Raw genomic sequence first — 18,665 nt, 5'->3', positions numbered from 1 at the left:
TCCAGAGGCCAGCTCTTCTGAAGACAGCAGTTTCCCCCAGCAGGGGGAAACCAAAACCAGTGCTTTGTGCCCCAAAGAAGAGGCTCTGAGCACAGAACCAGAGGCCTTGGGTCTGAAAAATCAAATAAATAAATAAATAGAAAAAAATAAACGAAACAAAGAAAAGGAAAAAACAAAGAGAAAAATGGCGTTGGATCCTAAAAGGCTTCTTTGGTCCCTCAAAGCCTCTGGGCTGCATGGTCCCAAACCCCAGTTTTAAAGTCCAAAGCCTCACTACTTTGAGGACCACCCCTTGGTTAGGATCCAAAGGATCTTCATTAGTAGGCCCCCGTGTTTCCTTGTTTGCCTGCCACAGCTTTCTTTTCAGGGTCCAGCACCTCCACTTGGGATCCAAAGTCGTCTTTTGATCTCGTGACCCCTCAGAATTGAGCCCCAGGCTCTACGTTCTAGTGAACAAATCTTGCTTTTCAGGGCCCTGCAACTCCATGCTGATCCAAAGGGGACTTTTTATGGCTTACCTCCTCAGTTTTCAAGCCCACGCCATCATTTTTAGGGCACAATGCCTTACTTTGGTGTCTCACAGTTTCATTGTAGGCTGCAAAGCTGCCTTTATAGGGTGCAATACCTTAGCTGACAGGAACCCTCTTTCATTTTTGGTTTCAAAATGTTCATTCGAAGAGCCAAGGCCTGAGGCTTTGGGCCCAAAGCCTCCTTTTCGGGTCCAAACACCCATCTGGAGGGAGCAAAGCATCGCTCTTGGATCTAGACAGAGGAGGGCAGGCTGTGCTGTCTGACATTTCTAGGCCGCAGCCTCACATAGTAGGGCAAAAGCCTCTTCCTTGGGCTCAAAAGCCTTGATTGAAAGGATAACCTCTCCTGGTTTTTTGTTGCTTACACATCAATCTTAGAGACCAGGCTGCCATTTCCAAGGAACAATTCCCTATTTTTAGGATCCACAATTCTATTATAAGATGCAATGCGGCCTTCTTAGATGGCCAGGCCTCCCCCTTAACCTAGCTTCTGGATCCAATGTCAGATTTTTCTTGCTTCCAGCCACACTCTTACGGACCAGGCTGCCCGTTTTAGGGCAACATGCCCAATTTCTAGGGTCCACACTTTGATCGTAAGGTGCAAAGCGGCCCTTTTAGATGCCGAGGCCTTATTTGAGAGGAAAACCCCTCATTCCATATTCCCAAATCCTCATGCTAGGAGCCGAGGCCTGAATTTTAGGGTCCAAATCCTCCTTTTCAGGTCCAAACACCCATCCGGAGGGAGCAAAGCATCACTTCAAGATCCAGACAGAGCAGGGTGGGCCGCGCTCCCTGTCACGGTGACAGCCTGCTGCACCACCTGCCTGTGACCAGGCCACACGGGACACCTCGGTTTGGACAAGGCGCCCTCCACAGCGCAGTGCAGCCACTGGGGATGCAACAGGCTTTTTATCACCTACACCCTCTGTTTTTGGACGCAGGCCCTCCTTTTTAGGGAGCAAAACATTTTTGTTTTAGTCCTCAGCGTCACATATTAGGGCAGAAAGCCTCTTCCTTGGGCTCCAAAGCCTTGTTTGAAAGGAGAAACCGTCCTTTTTAGTGGCTTTTCTTGTTTACATCCACAATCTTAAGGACCAGGCTGCCATTTTCAAGGAAGAAATCCTTGTTTTTAGGGTCCACACGTTCATTGTAAGTTGACAAGCGGCCTTCTTATATGCTGAGGCCTTCTTTGAGAGGCCTCACCACATTCCAAATTCCCAAATCCTCATGCTGGGAGCCGAGGCCTGAATTTTAGGGTCCAAATCCTCCTCTTTCGGTCCAAACACCTAGATGGAGGAAACAAAGCAGCACTTGAGGATCCAGACCCTGAGCTGCAGAGTCCAAAGGCCCAGCTTTCAGCTCCAAAGCCTGACTTGGAGATACAAGACACGCCCTCTCCTCCTCCTCACTGCCTCTTCCCTCCTCCCCTCCTCAAATTTTAACACGCCATCTAAGAAGGACGCGTTGCATCTTATAATAAAATTGTGGACCCTAAAAATAGGGAATTGCCCCTTGGAAATGGCAGCCTGCTCTGTAGGATTGACGTGTAAGCAAGAACAATCCTGTCAAAAGGAGGGTTCATCCTTTCATTCAAGGCTTTGGAGCCCAAGGAAGAGGCTTTCTGCCTCAATATGTGACTCTGGGGCCTAAAAAGAATGCTTTGGGCCCTAAAAGTGAGAGCCTGGGTCCAAAAACGGAGGGTGTAGGTGATAAAGGCGGCTTTGGATCCCAACTATAGGCTCTCTTGTCCTGAAAACATCCTGAAAGCTGGGTGCTTAAGAACAAGGCTGTGGTCTATACAGAGGAGCCTTGGTGCCATGCCTGTATGCTTCTCAGCTGCAAAGAAAGGGTGAGAAAAAGGCTTTGGATCCGCAAAAGATGCTCTTAGCCCTGAAGAGAAGGGGTTATAGGGTGAAAATGAGACATTTGGCCCTAATGAGGAAGGTCTCAAGAAGGCGGCTCTGAATTCAAGAGGTGGGTCTCCGGGCCCTAATATTAAGGCTTTGATCACCGAAAACTAGACTCTTGGCCTACAAAAAAGTAGGTAGGCAATCAGGAGGGGACTTAGGATTCCAAAGCAGCGTCTGGGCCCTGAAAATCAGGGTTTGGAGCCTGAGCATGAGACGTCAGCCATGAAGAATGAAGTTTTAGAGCCTAGCATGGGGGTCTCTGGACACTAAAATGGGGCTTTGAACCCAGAAAATGAGCCTTTGTACCCCAACCTGAGGCTTTGAGTCCCAAGGAGAAGGCTCTGGGTGCTAAAAAAGAGGCTTTGGGCTCTCAGGTTGAGCCTTTGGGATGTGACAGTCAGGCCTTGACTCAGCAAATGATGATCCTGGCACTGAAAAGGAGGGCTCATTCTCTAAAAAGGGCTTTGAGCCCAAGGAGGATGCTTTTTGCCCTAATATGTGATGCTGGGGCCTAAAAATGATGGACAGTTGCGGCCCGCCCTCCACTCTCTGCTTCCTCAAAATGGATGTTTGGACCCCAAAATTCAGGCCTCAGCTCCTAGCATGAGGATTTGCGAATTTAAAAGGAGGGGTGCCCTTCTGATTGCCTTGGATAAGGCAATCAGAAGAAGAGTTCAGATACCAAGTGGAGGTTGTGGACCCTGAACATAGGGATTTGGGGTGAAATAAGGAAGCATGGGGCCCTAATAATGAGGTTTTGGACTGTTAAAATTTGAGGAGGGGAGGAGGCAAGAGGCAGTGAGGAGGAGGAGAGGGCGTGTCTTGGATCTCCAAGTCAGGCTTTGGAGCTGAAAGCTGGGCCTTTGGACTCTGCAGCTCAGGGTCTGGATCCTGAAGTGCTGCTTTGTTTCCTCCATCTAGGTGTTTGGACCCACAAAGGAGGATTTGGACCGTAAAATTCAGGCCCTGGCTCCCAGCATGAGGATTTGGGAATATGGAATGAGGGGTTTTCCTCTCAAATAAGGCCTCGGCATCTAAAAGGGCCGCTTTGTACCTTACGATCAAAGTGTGGACCCTAGAAATTGGGCATGTTGCCCTAAAACGGGCAGCCTGGTCCATAAGAGTGTGGCTGGAAGCAAGAAAAATCTGACATTGGATCCAGAAGCTAGGTTAAGGGGGAGGCCTGGCCATCTAAGAAGGCCGCGTTGCATCTTATAATAGAATTGTGGATCCTAAAAATAGGGAATTGTTCCTTGGAAATGGCAGCCTGGTCTCTAAGATTGATGTGTAAGCAACAAAAAACCAGGAGAGGTTATCCTTTCAATCAAGGCTTTTGAGCCCAATGAAAAGAGGCTTTTGCCCTACTATGTGAGGCTGCGGCCTAGAAATGTCAGACAGCACAGCCTGCCCTCCTCTGTCTAGATCCAAGAGCGATGCTTTGCTCCCTCCAGATGGGTGTTTGGACCCGAAAAGGAGGCTTTGGGCCCAAAGCCTCAGGCCTTGGCTCTTCGAATGAACATTTTGAAACCAAAAATGAAAGAGGGTTCCTGTCAGCTAAGGTATTGCACCCTATAAAGGCAGCTTTGCAGCCTACAATGAAACTGTGAGACACCAAAGTAAGGCATTGTGCCCTAAAAATGATGGCGTGGGCTTGAAAACTGAGGAGGTAAGCCATAAAAAGTCCCCTTTGGATCAGCATCGAGTTGCAGGGCCCTGAAAAGCAAGATTTGTTCACTAGAACGTAGAGCCTGGGGCTCAATTCTGAGGGGTCACGAGATCAAAAGACGACTTTGGATCCCAAGTGGAGGTGCTGGACCCTGAAAAGAAAGCTGTGGCAGGCAAACAAGGAAACACGGGGGCCTACTAATGAAGATCCTTTGGATCCTAACCAAGGGGTGGTCCTCAAAGTAGTGAGGCTTTGGACTTTAAAACTGGGGTTTGGGACCATGCAGCCCAGAGGCTTTGAGGGACCAAAGAAGCCTTTTAGGATCCAACGCCATTTTTCTCTTTGTTTTTTCCTTTTCTTTGTTTCGTTTATTTTTTTCTATTTATTTATTTATTTGATTTTTCAGACCCAAGGCCTCTGGTTCTGTGCTCAGAGCCTCTTCTTTGGGGCACAAAGCACTGGTTTTGGTTTCCCCCTGCTGGGGGAAACTGCTGTCTTCAGAAGAGCTGGCCTCTGGAGGGAAGGCACTTGGAGACTCTCCCCAGTGCTACAGCGCCTGGCTGTCCTCGTGCAGCCTGGCAGCATCCCAAAAGGACACTCAGTGCTGGCCAGAGTCAGAGGGGGCAGATCCTTCCTCCAGGCAAATGGTGAAGTGGAGAAAGGCAGCACTCCAGCATGCCCCTGCTGTCCCAACAGGGTGCTGGTTTTCCTCAGGTGGGCAGCCGAGTTCCAGCACGGCCGCTCTCTCCCTGCCTCTCCTCCAAGAGGCAGGGGGAGAAAATACGACAGACACGTGGAGCTCGTGGTTTGAGATACAAAAAGTTTAATTAAAGGGAAAAGGGAGAGGGAGGAAAAAATGAAGGGACGGGCAGGGCAGGGCAGGGCAGGGCAGGGCAGGGCAGGGCAGGGCAGGGCAGGGCAGGGCAGGGCAGGGCAGGGAAGGGAAGGGAAGGGAAGGGAAGGGAAGGGAAGGGAAGGGAAGGGAAGGGAAGGGAAGGGAAGGGAAGGGAAGGGAAGGGAAGGGAAGGGAAGGGAAGGGAAGGGAAGGGAAGGGAAGGGAAGGGAAGGGAAGAAAATGGGTGAGACCGCGCGAAAGGCCAGAGAGAGGGCATTTTGAGATACAAAAAGTTTAATTAAAGGGAAAAGGAAGAGGGAGGAAAAAATGAAGGGATGGGCAGGGCAGGAAGGGCAGGGCAGGGCAGGGCAGGGCAGGGAAGGGCAGGGCAGGGAAGGGAAGGGAAAGAAAATGGGTGAGACCGCGCGAAAGGCCAGAGAGAGGGCAAAAGAGCGAGGCCCCCAGGCGTGGGGCGTGTGCGCAGAGCTGCGCTCCAGGGAGGGCTGCACAGTGCCCCCGGGGCTGGGGAGGCACAGCCTGCGTGTAGCTGAGGATGCTGCTGGCCAGCTCTGATGGCAACGAGGAGGAGGAGGAGGCCACTTTCCGCGCTGAGGGCGGGTGGCCCAGTGGAGCTGCGGCTGTGCCATCCCTGGCAGTGTCCCAGGCCGAAGCGGGGGTCTTGGAGCAGGCTCGCTGCTGGAGAGGCGCCGGCTGAAGCCCTGTTGTTCATGGGCTTTGGGAGCTGCTTCGGGCGTGCCCCCGGCACGCAGAAGGCCGGAGAAGTGGAGGGAACGTGCCCGGGGAGCGGGGCTGCGCCGCAGGCAGGAGGAGATGCCGGGAGCTTTCCAGCACGCTCAGCTGCCTGCCGGGGAAGAGCGTCGCCTCCTCCACGCCTTCTGCAGCTTGGAGCACAGCTGCCGAAAGCTGAAGCGCGAGCGTGGCCTTGGTGCTTGCAGGATCAGCACCGTCTGAATCGCCAGCGACGAGACCGATTCGCTGGGGTCGTTTGCCAAGCCTCGCAGGACTGAGAGAACAGAGAAGGAGAGGCGAGGTGACGGCCCTGTACCCGCAGAGCGCCCGGCCCCCCGCAGACGTTGCCCCCAGCTCTCCGCACAGCCAGGAGGGAGCAGGGGACAGGCTCCTGCCATCCCCCTCCCTGGCTCACCTTGGCAGATGTCCTGGCTCTTGCTCTGGTGCTGATCCAGCAGGTGCCTCCCCACGAGCCCTGGGGACACACGGCCTGTCAGCGCCCCCGGCTGCTCCCCGGGGCGCAGCACGAAGGCACAGGGACGGGGGACGCCAGGCTCGCGGCTCACCAGTGAACCTCACAGCCTCCCGCCGCAGGGGCTCCTGCAGGCTCTGCAGGTAGGGCAGGCTCTGGGCCAGGTACTCCTCTGCTGCGCTGCTCCTCCTGGCCAGCTGCAGAGGGAAGGGCGCGGGCTCAGCGCAGGGCGGCCCCGGCCCCGGCCCCGGCCCTGGGTGCAGAACTGTGCGTACCAGGCACTCGCCGATCTTCCAGCTCTGCAGCGTCTCGGCCAGGTGCGCCAGCTGCCTCCAGCGCAGGAAGCGCGCAACACCAAGGAGGGCTTCCCGGGAGGCCTGCAGAACAGCTGAGATGGCAGCAGAGCCTGGGCAGAAGACCCTGCTCCCCCCCCGCAGCCCCTCCGCAGGGAGGGGGCCTCAGTGGAGCCTAACGCTGCCAGCAGCTGCAGCACCCCTGGTGCTCGGGGGCCCCCAAGGCAGGGCAGGGCAGGGCAGGGCAGTCAGCATCGCCCTCCCCCGAGGAGCAAAATGCCCACCTCGGCCACGCTCTCGTCCTGGTCGTGCAGGTGGAGGGACAGCGGGAGCAGGCTCCTGTGTGCCACCTGCTGCAGCTTCTCTTGGCTGCCCTCCACAAAGCCCAGCGTGTCGAGGAAGAGGCGAATAGAGAGAAGCCGCACCGTACTTGAGTCCTGGGGAGGGCGAGAGGAGGACATGGGTCCTGCTGTGGGCAAAGTCCCCGATCCCCCAAAAGCGCTCCCAAATGAGCCTGCCCAAGGGCTCGCGGCGCCCAGGGCTGGGAAGCGGGCAGGGAGAGCCCCCAGCGGGCTGTCCCAGGGACACAGCCATGGGGACGCAGCCTTACATCGCCAAAGAGGGCTGGGAGCTTGCCGGCCAGCTCCAGAGCCGCGAGGCTGAGCGTCCTCCCCTCCAGGAGCCGCAGCATGGTGCTGAGCACGGGCAGAGCGACAGCGCGGGTGTCGCTGTCTGCAGCCTGCAGCTGCTCCGTGATGCTCGGCAGCAGGAGGAGCGTTTGCCTCGCCTGTGTGAACAAAACACCTTCCTTTGGGGAAAGCAAGGACTGCCCCCTGGGCGAAAACACTCTCCCAGCCCGCCCTACGCCCCTTGACCTCCCCGCTGCCTGGCAAGGTGCCGAGCCACAAGAGCCCGGGGCCAGCCCAGCCCAAGCCGCGGCACTCGTGGCGTTGCCGGCTGCCCCCGCTCACCGTGGCCGGCCTCTCGGTGAGCCCCAGGATCGCCCTGAGCACCAGGCTCTGCATGCCCAGGCACGGGCTCCGCAGGTAGCTGGCAAAGAGGCTCGCGACGCAGTCCAGCTCGTCGCCGAGCTCTGTGCACTCCAGCAGCTGAAAAGGACGTGGGGCGCAGTGCCGGCTCAGCAGCAAGAATGCCAGGGCAGGAATGCCAGGGCACGGCCAAGCCTGGCCCCGAGGCAGCAGGGCTTGTGCAGAGCCCCACGTGGGCTCGCTGCTCCTGCTGCCCCTGCTCACCTTGCTGAGGATGACCATGGCCACCGTCTGCCAGGAGGAGGCCTCCGTGCGGAGCAGCTCAACCAGCTGGTGGATGATGGTGGCGCGCAGGCTCCTGGGCAACTCCTTCATTTCCCTGGCAGGGAGAACGGCAAGCAGGCGCCGTCAGCCCCGAGCCGGGCGGGCCCAGCTCTCCTGGCTTTGCAGCGCTCTCTTTTGCCACCAGCCCAGCGGCCACGGGCACCCATGCTGTGGCAGCACTTCCTCCGAGAAGCCCCTGTCACCTCCAGGGCTGGGATGGTGCCGACGAGGGGCTCTCACCTGGCCACCACCTGCACGCCCCAGAGGTGGCTCTCGGCGCTGAGAAGCGCGGCCCAGCCGCCCTGCGCCTCGATGGCCAGCACCGGGCTCCCCAGGCCCACGCTGCGGAGCAGCGCTTTCAGGGCCTGCACCGTGGACCTGCAGGCAGAGAAGGGCCCGGGTCACGCCGGGAGCCCCAGCCCTGGGCTCCTCTGAGCAGCAGGGGCCGGGGATGTGGCACCTGACGGGAGTGAGCAGGTCCTGCCGGTGCTTCTCCCAGAAGACCTGCACCTCCTGCAGCTTCAGCTCCGTGGTGAAGGACACTTGGAAGAGGAGGGCCAGGAAGAGCTGGGGGAAAATGGCCTTCGCCTCCCCCCGGCTGGTAGGCAGCAGGAGGATCTCGTGGAGGGGCCTTGCTGCCTGCAGGAAGCACCCGGAGGCGGAGGCGTGGGCAGGGAGGGACAGAGGAGGACGCAGCCCCCCAGGCTGGTGCCCCAGGGTGCAGAGAAGGCTGGCAGGGGCCAGGGGAGGGGAGCGGGGCCCCTGCCCCTGCCCCTGCCCCTGCCCCTGCCCCTGCCCCGGCCCCTGCCCCGGCCCTGGCCCCTGCCCCTGCCCCTGCCCCTGCCCGACGGAGACGCAGACGGGCAAGCGAGGAACTCACGGCCAGGGCCAGGATGCGCGGGTGGTCCTTGGTGGAGGTGGATGTCTTGCAGCCAGACTGGTTCATGAGGATGCGGAGCAGCTCGCGCAGCACCCTCTCTGTGGCTGGGGGCTCAGACACCATCGCCCTCCACATGGTGACGGCGACGCTGCGGGACCCCCGGGCTGTCAGCAGGGCCGCCCCCAGCCCGGCTGACGGCTTTGGGGGTGTGCGAGAGGAGCCCTGCTGGGCCCCGTACCTGGTGCAGGTCAGCGAGCACTGCAGCAGGCTGGCAACCGTCTCCCTGGGGCGCTTGCTGGCCAGCAGCAGCAGGGCCCTGTCCAGGCTCTGAAGGGCCAGCGCGGCTCTGACGGACGGCAGGCTTCTGTAGATGGCCCACACGATGTGGAGCACCTGCCGGTGGGACACGGCTGAGACTGGGCCGGCACCAGGGCAGGAACAGAGCCCCGAGGAGCTCTGGAGGCTGGAGCCGTGGCCGTGGCCGGGGGTGCTGGCGGGCACCCACCTGTCCCGAATGGAAGTCGGTCTCTGCCGCCAGCACGTCCACCATGTGGGCAGCCAGCTCGGTGCTGTGGGGACTCGGGGCTCTCATGCTCTGGACGGCTCTCATGCTCTGGCCCAGGCGTTCCGAGGGCTGCAGGTACTTCATGAAGATCTGTGGGAGGAAGGGCAGCACGTCAGCCACCGCGAGGGCTGCGACGGCCCCGCTCAGCCCTGCTGCTCCCAGCGCCCCAGGAGAGCTGGGAGCAGGGGCTGGGCGACGGCTGGGGTGCGGCCGCGTGCGGGCCCCGTGGGGACCGGGCTTTGTCGGGGACAGCGCCGGTCCTCTTGCTGCCGTCGCAGGGCCGGGCTCTCCTCCGGGGCTCAGGGCTCAGGGCTCAGGGCTCGGGGCTGGCGCTTCTCACCATGAACATCCTGTTGCTGTTGCTGTCTTCGGAGAGCCGCAAGGACAGCCGAGCTCGCCGGCTCTGCCAGCCCTGCAGCTGCTCGGCATCCTGGTCGCACAGCCTTGTGCCTGGAGAAAAGCGGACACAGTGTCTGTCGGCGGGGGGGCTGTTGTGCTTTGCCATATTAATCTGCCTCACACCTACACATAGCATTGCGCTAGTCATGACAGTACTCGTGGGCCTGATACAAAGCCAATAAAACAAGGTGAAATGGAGGAGTTAGGGATGGAGAAATAGCCCCCAAATTTGGTAATATTTCAGATGAATATTGCAAGTGTGCATGCTGGTAGATGATGGGGTGAAGAAAATGTACAGACCTGGGCTCTGAGATATTCCAACAGACAAATGAGTAAATTGTGTATGTTTTGGTTCCTATATGCCTTCTACTTGGTTATGTCCCTCCTGGCCCATCTTGAAGAGAGGGTACTTAGAAGAGGAAGGGTGCACTGTACCTAGAGGAGAAGAGTAAGGACTTCAGAAGAGAGCACAGTTCCCTGTCTTTTAGGGGAAAACGGATCCTGGGCCAGGAGCTGGCAGGGCTCATTGAGAGGGATTTAAACTAGGTAAGAAGGGGGATGGGGCTGAAGCAAGGATTGTTGGAGCTGTGCCAGGGGGAACAATAGCAAGGCCGGGGGATAAGGCAATGGCCCAGCTGAAGTGCATCTACACCAATGCACGCAGCATGGGTAACAAACAGGAGGAGCGGGAAGCCATCGTGCAGCAGGCAGGCTACGACTTGGTTGCCATCACGGAGACGTGGTGGGACCAGTCTCACGACTGGAGTGCTGCAATGCCTGGCTATAAGCTCTTCAGAAGGGACAGGCAGCACAGAAGGGGTGGCGGTGTGGCTCTCTATGTTAGAGAGTCTTTTGATGTTGTAGAACTCAAGGCTGGGAATGACAAGGTCGAGTCCCTTTGGGTTAGGATCGGCAGGGACAACAAGGCTAGCGTCCTGGTCGGGGTCTGTTATAGACCACCAAACCAGGATGAGGAGACGGATGAGGAGTTCTACAGGCAGCTGACAGAAGTTGCGAAATCTTCAGAGCTTGTTCTCGTGGGGGACTTCAACTTCCCAGACATATCCTGGAAGCACAACACAGCCCAGAGAAAGCAGTCTAGGTTTCTGGAGAGCGTGGGAGATAGCTTCCTGACACAGCTGGTTAGTGAACCTACCAGGGGTGGCGCCCCGCTAGACCTTCTCTTCACAAACAGAGAAGGACTGGTGGAGGATGTGATTGTCGGGAGCTGTCTTGGGCAGAGTGACCACAAAATGGTGGAGTTCTCTATTCTTGGCGAGGCCAGGAAGGGGACCAGTAAGACCGCTGTATTGGACTTCCGGAGGGCTGACTTTGAGCTTCTCAGGATCCTGGTTGGTACAGTCCCTTGGGAGGCGGTTCTGAAGGGCAGAGGGGTCCAGGAAGGCTGGGAGCTCTTCAAGAGGGAAATCTTAATGGCGCAGGAACGGTCTGTCCCCACGTGCCCAAAGACGAGCTGGCAGGGAAGAAGACCAGCCTGGCTGAACAGAGAATTGTGGCTTGAGCTTAGGAGAAAAAAGAGGGTTTATAATCTTTGGAAAAGTGGGCAGGCCACTAGGGAGGACTATAAGGATGTTGCGAGGCTGTGCAGGGAGAAAATTAGACAGGCCAAAGCTCATCTGGAGCTCAATCTGGCTGCTGCCGTTAAAGATAACAAAAAATGTTTTTATAAATACATCAACACAAAAAGGAGGACTAAGGAGAATCTCCATCCTTTACTGGATGCGGGGGGAAACTTAGTTATAAGAGATGAGGAGAAGGCGGAGGTGCTCAATGCCTTCTTTGCCTCAGTCTTTAGCGGCAATACCGCTTGTTCTCTGGATACCCAGTACCCTGAGCTGGTGGAAGGGGATGGGGAGCAGCATGAGGCCCTCACTATCCACGAAGAACTGGTTGGTGACCTGGTACGGCACTTGGATGTGCACAAGTCGATGGGGCTGGATGGGATCCACCCAAGGGTACTGAGAGAACTGGCAGAGGAGCTGGCCAAGCCACTTTCCATCATTTATCAGCAGTCCTGGCTATCGGGGGAGGTCCCAGCTGACTGGCGGCTAGCAAATGTGACGCCCATCTACAAGAAGGGACGGAGGGCAGACCCGGGGAACTACAGGCCTGTCAGTTTGACCTCAGTGCCAGGGAAGCTCATGGAGCAGATCCTCTTGAGAGTCATCACGCAGCACTTGCAGGGCAAGAAGGCGATCAGGCCCAGTCAGCATGGGTTTATGAAAGGCAGGTCCTGCTTGACGAACCTGATCTCCTTCTATGACAAAGTGACACGCTGGGTGGATGAGGGAAAGGCTGTGGATGTCGTCTACCTAGACTTCAGCAAGGCTTTTGACACCGTCTCCCACAGCATTCTCCTCAAGAAACTGTCTGCTCTTGGCTTGGACTGGCGCACGCTTCGTTGGGTTGGAAACTGGCTGGATAGCCGGGCCCAAACAGTCATGGTAAATGGAGTCAAGTCCAGTTGGAGGCCAGTCACTAGTGGCGTCCCCCAGGGCTCGGTGCTGGGGCCGGTCCTCTTTAATATCTTCATCAATGATCTGGACGAGGGCATTGAGTGCACCCTCAGTAAGTTTGCAGATGACACCAAGCTATGCGCATGTGTCGATCTGCTCGAGGGTAGGAAGGCTCTGCAGGAGGATCTGGATAGGCTGCGCCGATGGGCTGAGGTCAACTGCATGAAGTTCAACAAGGCCAAGTGCCGGGTCCTGCACCTGGGGCGCAATAACCCCAAGCAGAACTACAGGCTGGGAGATGAGTGGTTGGAGAGCTGCCAGGCAGAGAAGGACCTGGGAGTGATGGTGGACAGTCAGCTGAATATGAGCCAGCAGTGTGCTCAGGTGGCCAAGAAGGCCAACAGCATCCTGGCTTGTATCAGAAGCAGTGTGGCCAGCAGGGCTAGGGAGGTGATCGTCCCCCTGTACTCGGCGCTGGTGAGGCCGCACCTCGAGTACTGTGTTCAGTTTTGGGCCCCTCACTACAAGAAGGACATCGAGGTGCTTGAGTGGGTCCAGAGAAGGGCGACGAAGCTGGTGAGGGGCCGGGAGAACAAGTCCTATGAGGAGCGGCTGAGGGAGCTGGGCTTGTTCAGCCTGGAGAAAAGGAGGCTCAGGGGCGACCTTATTGCTCTTTACAGATACCTTAAAGGAGGCTGTAGAGAGGTGGGGGTTGGTCTGTTCTCCCACGTGCCTGGTGACAGGATGAGGGGGAATGGGCTAAAGTTGCGCCAGGGGGGTATTAGGGTGGATGTTAGGACGAACTTCTTTACCGAAAGGGTTGTTAGACACTGGAACAGGCTGCCCAGGGAAGTGGTGGAGTCACCATCCCTGGAAGTCTTTAAAAGACGTTTAGATGTAGAGCTTAGGGATATGGTTTAGTGGGGACTGTTAGCGTTAGGTCGGAGGTTGGACTCGATGATCTTGAGGTCTCTTCCAACCTAGAAATTCTGTGATTCTGTGATTCTGTTAGAAACAGAGGGGTGTTGGAATGGAGTGAAACTTGGGAATCTCACAGGGAACGTTCATACCACAATTCCCCAAAGACACGATAATATCACAGCTCCCAATTTTACCTGCCATAGTCTACAGGGTGACGGTTGGCTGATAACTGGGACATGTACAGCCCAACAATATGCCTGGCTGTGTAGATCGTAACCCCTTCTGGACAATGTGATTAAGCCAAACGTGCTTACTGGAATTCTGTTATTTTTCTAATCCATCTAATGGGAGTGCAAGTGAGGCTGAAGCCGACACGCGCGTGTGATCTCTCCGCACAGATGGGATTGGCAGCAAGCTTTATTGTGATGGCGGCTGGGGACTGGGGCCACGACGTCGGGCTGGAGCACGGCTGCTCCCGCGGCGTTGTTCAGGCCGGCTGTAGGGATTCGAGGCCCGACGTTGTAACCGGGAGCGGCTTCGTGTCCGGACTGGCCCGGTGTGGCTGCAGTGGCTGCTGCGTTCAGGCACCGGGGAATCGCTGGAGGACCCCGATGCCGTTTCGCTCTCAGAGCTGCTGCTGCTGCTGCTGCTGCTGCTCTGAGCACAGGGGGATGCAGCACGTCTGCTCCCACGCTGTCTCCGGGGCCGGCTCTGGGTATTTGTGGCCTGACGTAATGGGGAGCGGCTTCTTGCCCGGGCCGTCCCCTGCTGGCTGGAGCATCGTCTCTGTTTACGCCTTGGGGATCCACTGGGGGACCCCGATGCCGCCTGCCTGGGAGATCGAGTGGTGCTGCTGCTCCCAGCACTGGTTTGTGGTGCATGGCTGCTCCTGTGGCGTCTTCTGGGCCTGTTGCAGGTGTCTTGGGCCTGATGTAAATGTGGGCGAATTGTCCTCTGCTCTGTCCCCTGCTGCCTGGTGGGGCTGCTGCTCTCAGGTACCAGGGAACTGTAGGATGGCCCTGGTGCTGCCTGGCTGCTGGTGCTGCAGCTGCTGCTTTCAGGTGCTGGGGAGCCACAGGAGGGCCCCAGAACATCCAGACTGGAGGTGCCAGGGCTGGCGAGCCCCAGGTTGGCACTGCAAGCAGTAATGCAGGAACTGCTGAAGGTTCCTGGTGCTGTTTCACTGTCAGAGCGGCTACTGCTGTCACTGCTGCTCTGAGCACTAGGGGTTGTAGCATGTCTGCTGCCACACCGTCTTCCAGTCTGCCTCTGGGTATTTGGAGCCCGATGTAACGGTGAACGGCTTCTTCTCTGGGGTCGCCCCTGCTGGCTGGAGGATCGTCGCCGTTTACGTCTTGGGGATCCACTGGGGGACCCCGATGCCGCCTGCCTGGGAGATCGGGTGGTGCTGCTGCTCCCAGCACTGGTCTGTGGTTCATGGCATCTCCTGCGGCGTCTTTGGGGCTGGCTCTGGGCATCTGTGGCCTGATGTTCCAGCGGTGAGCGGCTTCTTCTCTGGGGTCGTCCCCGCTGGCTGGGAGGGAGTCTGCCTTCGGGCACCATGGAGTGACTGGAGGTTCCTGGTGCCCTCTGTCTGGCCAAGCTGGGCGTGCTGCTCTCAGCGCTGGGTTCTGCAGCACGGCTCCTCGTGCGGCTTCTTCCGGGATCATTACAGGTGTCCTGGGCCTGACGTACAGGTTGGCGGATTGCCCTCTCTTCTGTTGCTGGCCTTCCACTCTCAGTCCCCTGGGAGCTGTGGGATGGCCCTGGTGCTGCCTGGCTGCTGCTGCTGCTGCTGAGGCTGCTGCTTTCGGGTGCTGGGGAGCCATGGGAGGGCCCCGGAGCCTCTGCACTGGAGGTGCTAGAGCTGGCGAGCCCCTGGTTGGCACTGGAGGCTGTAAGAGGAGGCAGGAAGGTGAGTGGGATGGACTTCCAGACCCACGGCAGTAGAGGCTCTGCTCCGTCCTGGGTCAGAGAGACTCAACTCTGGCAAGGCTGCCCTGAGCCCCTGCAGCCCAGCAGCATGCGGCCTGTGCGTCTTACCGTTGTCCACGCCAGCGCAGCTGGCACACTCCCAGGTGCCTGCTCTGTTGGTCAAGTTGGAGCAGCGCCGGTGGGTGCCTTCGGCAGCACAGGAGCGGCACAGGAGCAGCTGCCAGGGCCTGGGGAAGAAGCAAAGGGTTGTGGGTGTGAGGACAAAGCGTCTGAGGCAGGGAGTGGCTGGCACATCCCTTCTGCTCTGTCCTGCCTCCCCCAGCCTGCAGCGATGCTGAGGTCCCATGCAGAGCCCCAGATGGCTGCTGAGGCAACTCACCCGTGTACTTCTGCCTGCTCCCTGCCTCGTGGGTAAAGGCATTCGCTGGCATCACAGCGCTGGTGCCTCTCACGCTGTGATGCAAAGGCGTCGTTGTCCTCCCAGGTTGGTGGTCTGCAAGAGAAGGGATGAAATGGTCCAGTATTTGGCTGTGCACAGCGCTTGTGCCCTCGTGCCTCAAGAGCAGGGTAGAGGGATACCAACCTGACTGGGATTCGGATCCCCATGTGGGCCATCTTTTTACGAAACTTCGTCGTGTCTCTGCATATGGGGCACTGGAAGCAGAGAATGCCTGCACACATGGCGTGTCCCTGCAGCAGGAACACAGGCGGTGAGCGGTGAGCGGGCCCTGGTGCTGCTGAGCAGCTGCCGTGCCCGCAGGGTGAGGGGAGGGCTCCTACCTGGATGCAGCGCCGGTGGAACCAGGCGTGATTGCAGGCTGGGCACACCATGGTGTGGTAGGACGTGCTGTCCCCCACAGGCTCCATGCAGATGATGCAGGTGGTGCCCTGCTCTGGAGCTGCCTGCGCTGCCTGCTGCGGGCGGTGCTCCGAGCAGAAGGACCTGGGGGGGAGAGGGAAGGGAAGGGCAAGGTGAGAAGTGCTGGGCCCGCCGCGGTTGTGGCGAGGAGGGCAGAGGAACGTGAAGGAGCCCCAGGCCCGTCCAGGCTCTGGCGCTGCCTCTGGCTCTGCCAGGCTGCTTGGGAAGCATCACCGTGGGGTCTTCTCTTGCTTGGCTGGTGCCGGCAGACCTTACCTGTACTGCCCGCAGTATTGGGTGACACATTCTCCCTCTGAGGCGCAGGGGAGATGGAAGCAGCGTTCACAGCCTCTCACCGTGCAGGTGATGGTGGCCCCTTGCTCGCCACAGACGAAGCATTGCTGAAGAGAACACAACAGCCCCATTAGCAGCAGGCTCGATGCCGCCACCGCTGATCCCACACCCCTGGGCAGGGCAGGGCACAGGGTGCAGGACACACTCTGCAGACCCGCCTGGTGGACAAGGCTCGTCTGCCAGAGCAGCAGTTTGTCCCGGAGCAGGTTGGAAAGGCCGGGATTGCTTCCCTGGGGTCCAGGCTAAGCTTGTGGGAGCATCTCCTGGCACAAACCTCCCTGTCCCTGTCAGGTCCTCACCTTCTCAGATGCCTGCCTGACTGTGCGCCATACATCCTCTACTAAAATTAGTGCACTTCCCTGTCTTAAGAGTCCACACCGATCAAGGCCATTCGCAAAAAGCTATAGAAGAGAAAAGAGCAGGATCTCATTAGGGGTCATAGTTGAAGGGACCGTCCCTGGTGGGATGTTGACAGGACCCCTGGGGGAACTCACCATGCAATATAAGTGGGCACAGAGCCCACCCCTTTCATATGTATGGCCGCAGACATTCACGTCGACATCTACCCGGCCACACAGCATGCATGCTGGAGGAGAGAGAGAAAATGGCTCAGCCATTGAGCACCTTTGCGGGGCCAGGTGTCCCCGAGGGACTGTCCCCAAGGGCCTGTTCTGTCCCTGCCATGCTGGCTGATGGGCAGGGCCAGAGGCTGTGGAGGGGAAGGGGCCCAGCAGGCACCCACAGCCCGACCTGGGTCCCCCCTGCCAAGGAGCAGAGGGGCCCTGCTGAGAAAAGGGATACTTTTCTCTCACCTCGCTCCCTCGAGTCGGGAGCATTCTCGTTCCTTGCAGACATGGTGCACTTCGACAGTGAGCACTTGGAGAGTCCCTGCCTCAGCGGTGCCGGGGTTTCTCCTCCACACACTCCTCTGCCGAACCTGAGGGGGAAGCAGAACGAGGGTGAGTCTGTAGCACGGGCCCTGAGGTGTGGGACCCCTCCTCCCTCGGCAGCCCCGGGCTGCCCCCTCCTCCCTGCCCTCTCCCCAACTCACCAAATCGCACTGAGGCACGGCCCGGGCCCAGCAGCCTTTTATACTCTCCTTGCCCCGCGGGTCACAATGGCCATTGTGACATCACCGCTGCGCGCCCTCCGTTTGGTGCTAAACTAGAGCTGAGTGGTTCAGGGTGCACTGAAGGTAACCAGGCTAGAGCATGAGGCAGTGGGAGCTGAGCAGAAGGAGTTGCTAGGCTCCAGCAGGCCTGTGTAGAGCTGCCCATGATCAAAAGTCAGGCATCAATCAGAAGTCTGTAACCATGCCCGGTAGACATGTGCAGCACGTGCAGCTGGCTCAGAAGCTGTGTAATGCCTTGTGTTGGAAAAATGAAGGGTCTCCAGTTCTCGACCATCTTGGAGTCCATGTCATCATTCCCTTCAACCCACCTCATTCATTAATGGGCCTACATTGCCTCTACTGTTAGTTTTATCTGCTAGGTATTTGAAGCAGCTCTTTCTGTTGTCCTTGACCCCTCTCGCACAGTTTAATTCTAAGGAGGCCTTAGCTTTCCTAGTTGCCTCCCTAAATCCTCTGACAGCAGCCTTATATTCCTCATAAGTGGCCAGCCCCTCCTTCCATGATCTGTAGACTGTCCTCTCCCACCTGAGTTTTCCCAGCATTTCCCTGTTTAACCATGAAGGTCACCTGGCTCTCTTTCCTGACTTCTTACCTGTTGGGTCTCTCTGTTCTTGAGCTTGGAAGAAGCAGTCCTTGAACGCTAACCAGCTGTCTTGGGCTCCTTTTCCTTCAAGTACCTTGTCCCATGGGATTTCCCTTAGCAAATGCTTGAAAAGGCCAAAGTTGGCCCTACTGAAGTCCAGGGTTGCGATTCTCGGTACTCTGTTCCTGCCACGTGAGATCCCAAACTCTGCCATCTCATGGTCGCTGCAACCAAGGCTGCCCTTAACTTTCACCGCTTCAACCAGCCCCTCCTTGTTAGTGAGGACAAGATCCAGCAGCGCTCCTCTCCTATTAGGCACATCCACCATTTGCATCAAGAAGTTATCATCAATACACTGAAGGTGAGAGAGGGAGTTAGGAGAATCTTATCAAGTAGCAATAGAGCGCTGACGGCATTAAACTAGGATGCTACTTAGTGTCTTTGCTAATGTGATATATGGAGTGGTAATTTGTGTCGAGAAAATGGTTGGTATTAATAAAGAAGGGAAAGATGTGGGAGTGTGGCCATGGGGGTCAGCAAGTCCTGTGATTGATGATAACATTATACTCTTAATGATGAGGCCATCGGGAATGTAAAAGAGTTTAGAGGGAATAAAGAAGGGTGAATCAGGAAACTCCATGCAATCTCGGGTTGCTTGTTCTCCAGCCGTTAAGGCATGGAAGTTTCTAGGCGTTTGCTGTTGCTGTTATATTCAAAGTCGTTTGACCAATGAAAAGTTGTTTTGAAAATGACTGCTGTGGGGAGAAGGGTATAAGAGGGGAGCTTGTCCT

General features: G+C 57.5%; 2 protein-coding genes across 5 annotated transcripts; both read right to left on the bottom strand.

Annotated features, from left to right (window-relative positions):
• Positions 1 to 4,485: 4,485 nt before the first annotated feature.
• LOC113845082 (maestro heat-like repeat-containing protein family member 6) lies at positions 4,486 to 9,658 on the bottom strand. Of its 4 annotated transcripts, XM_072044412.1 has the most exons (13): positions 9,155 to 9,658; positions 8,888 to 9,042; positions 8,650 to 8,797; positions 8,230 to 8,408; positions 8,010 to 8,147; positions 7,710 to 7,824; positions 7,428 to 7,565; positions 7,067 to 7,243; positions 6,741 to 6,893; positions 6,439 to 6,540; positions 6,258 to 6,360; positions 6,107 to 6,166; positions 4,487 to 5,965 (listed from the first exon to the last, which is right to left on the bottom strand). In XM_072044412.1, the coding sequence occupies exons 1-13, from the start codon at positions 9,296 to 9,298 to the stop codon at positions 5,796 to 5,798; spliced, it is 1,782 nt and encodes a 593-aa protein (XP_071900513.1). In that variant the 5' UTR covers positions 9,299 to 9,658; the 3' UTR covers positions 4,487 to 5,795. The 4 variants fall into 4 exon arrangements, with proteins under 4 accessions (XP_071900512.1, XP_071900510.1, XP_071900513.1 ...); XM_072044411.1 differs by having other exon boundaries at positions 4,486 to 5,965; positions 6,258 to 6,540; XM_072044410.1 differs by having other exon boundaries at positions 6,107 to 6,360.
• Positions 9,528 to 17,453, bottom strand: LOC140003628 (PHD finger protein 7-like). The gene is made up of 11 exons (XM_072044495.1): positions 16,972 to 17,453; positions 16,654 to 16,745; positions 16,459 to 16,560; positions 16,082 to 16,206; positions 15,727 to 15,889; positions 15,530 to 15,636; positions 15,326 to 15,439; positions 15,055 to 15,173; positions 14,685 to 14,906; positions 13,206 to 13,290; positions 9,528 to 9,777 (listed from the first exon to the last, which is right to left on the bottom strand). The coding sequence occupies exons 1-11, from the start codon at positions 17,012 to 17,014 to the stop codon at positions 9,528 to 9,530; spliced, it is 1,422 nt and encodes a 473-aa protein (XP_071900596.1). The 5' UTR covers positions 17,015 to 17,453.
• Positions 17,454 to 18,665: the final 1,212 nt, after the last annotated feature.

The sequence above is a fragment of the Anas platyrhynchos genome, chromosome 13, assembly GCF_047663525.1.
Source record: "Anas platyrhynchos isolate ZD024472 breed Pekin duck chromosome 13, IASCAAS_PekinDuck_T2T, whole genome shotgun sequence".
Lineage (NCBI taxonomy): Eukaryota > Metazoa > Chordata > Aves > Anseriformes > Anatidae > Anas > Anas platyrhynchos.
This window is presented reverse-complemented; position numbering and strand designations above follow the sequence as displayed.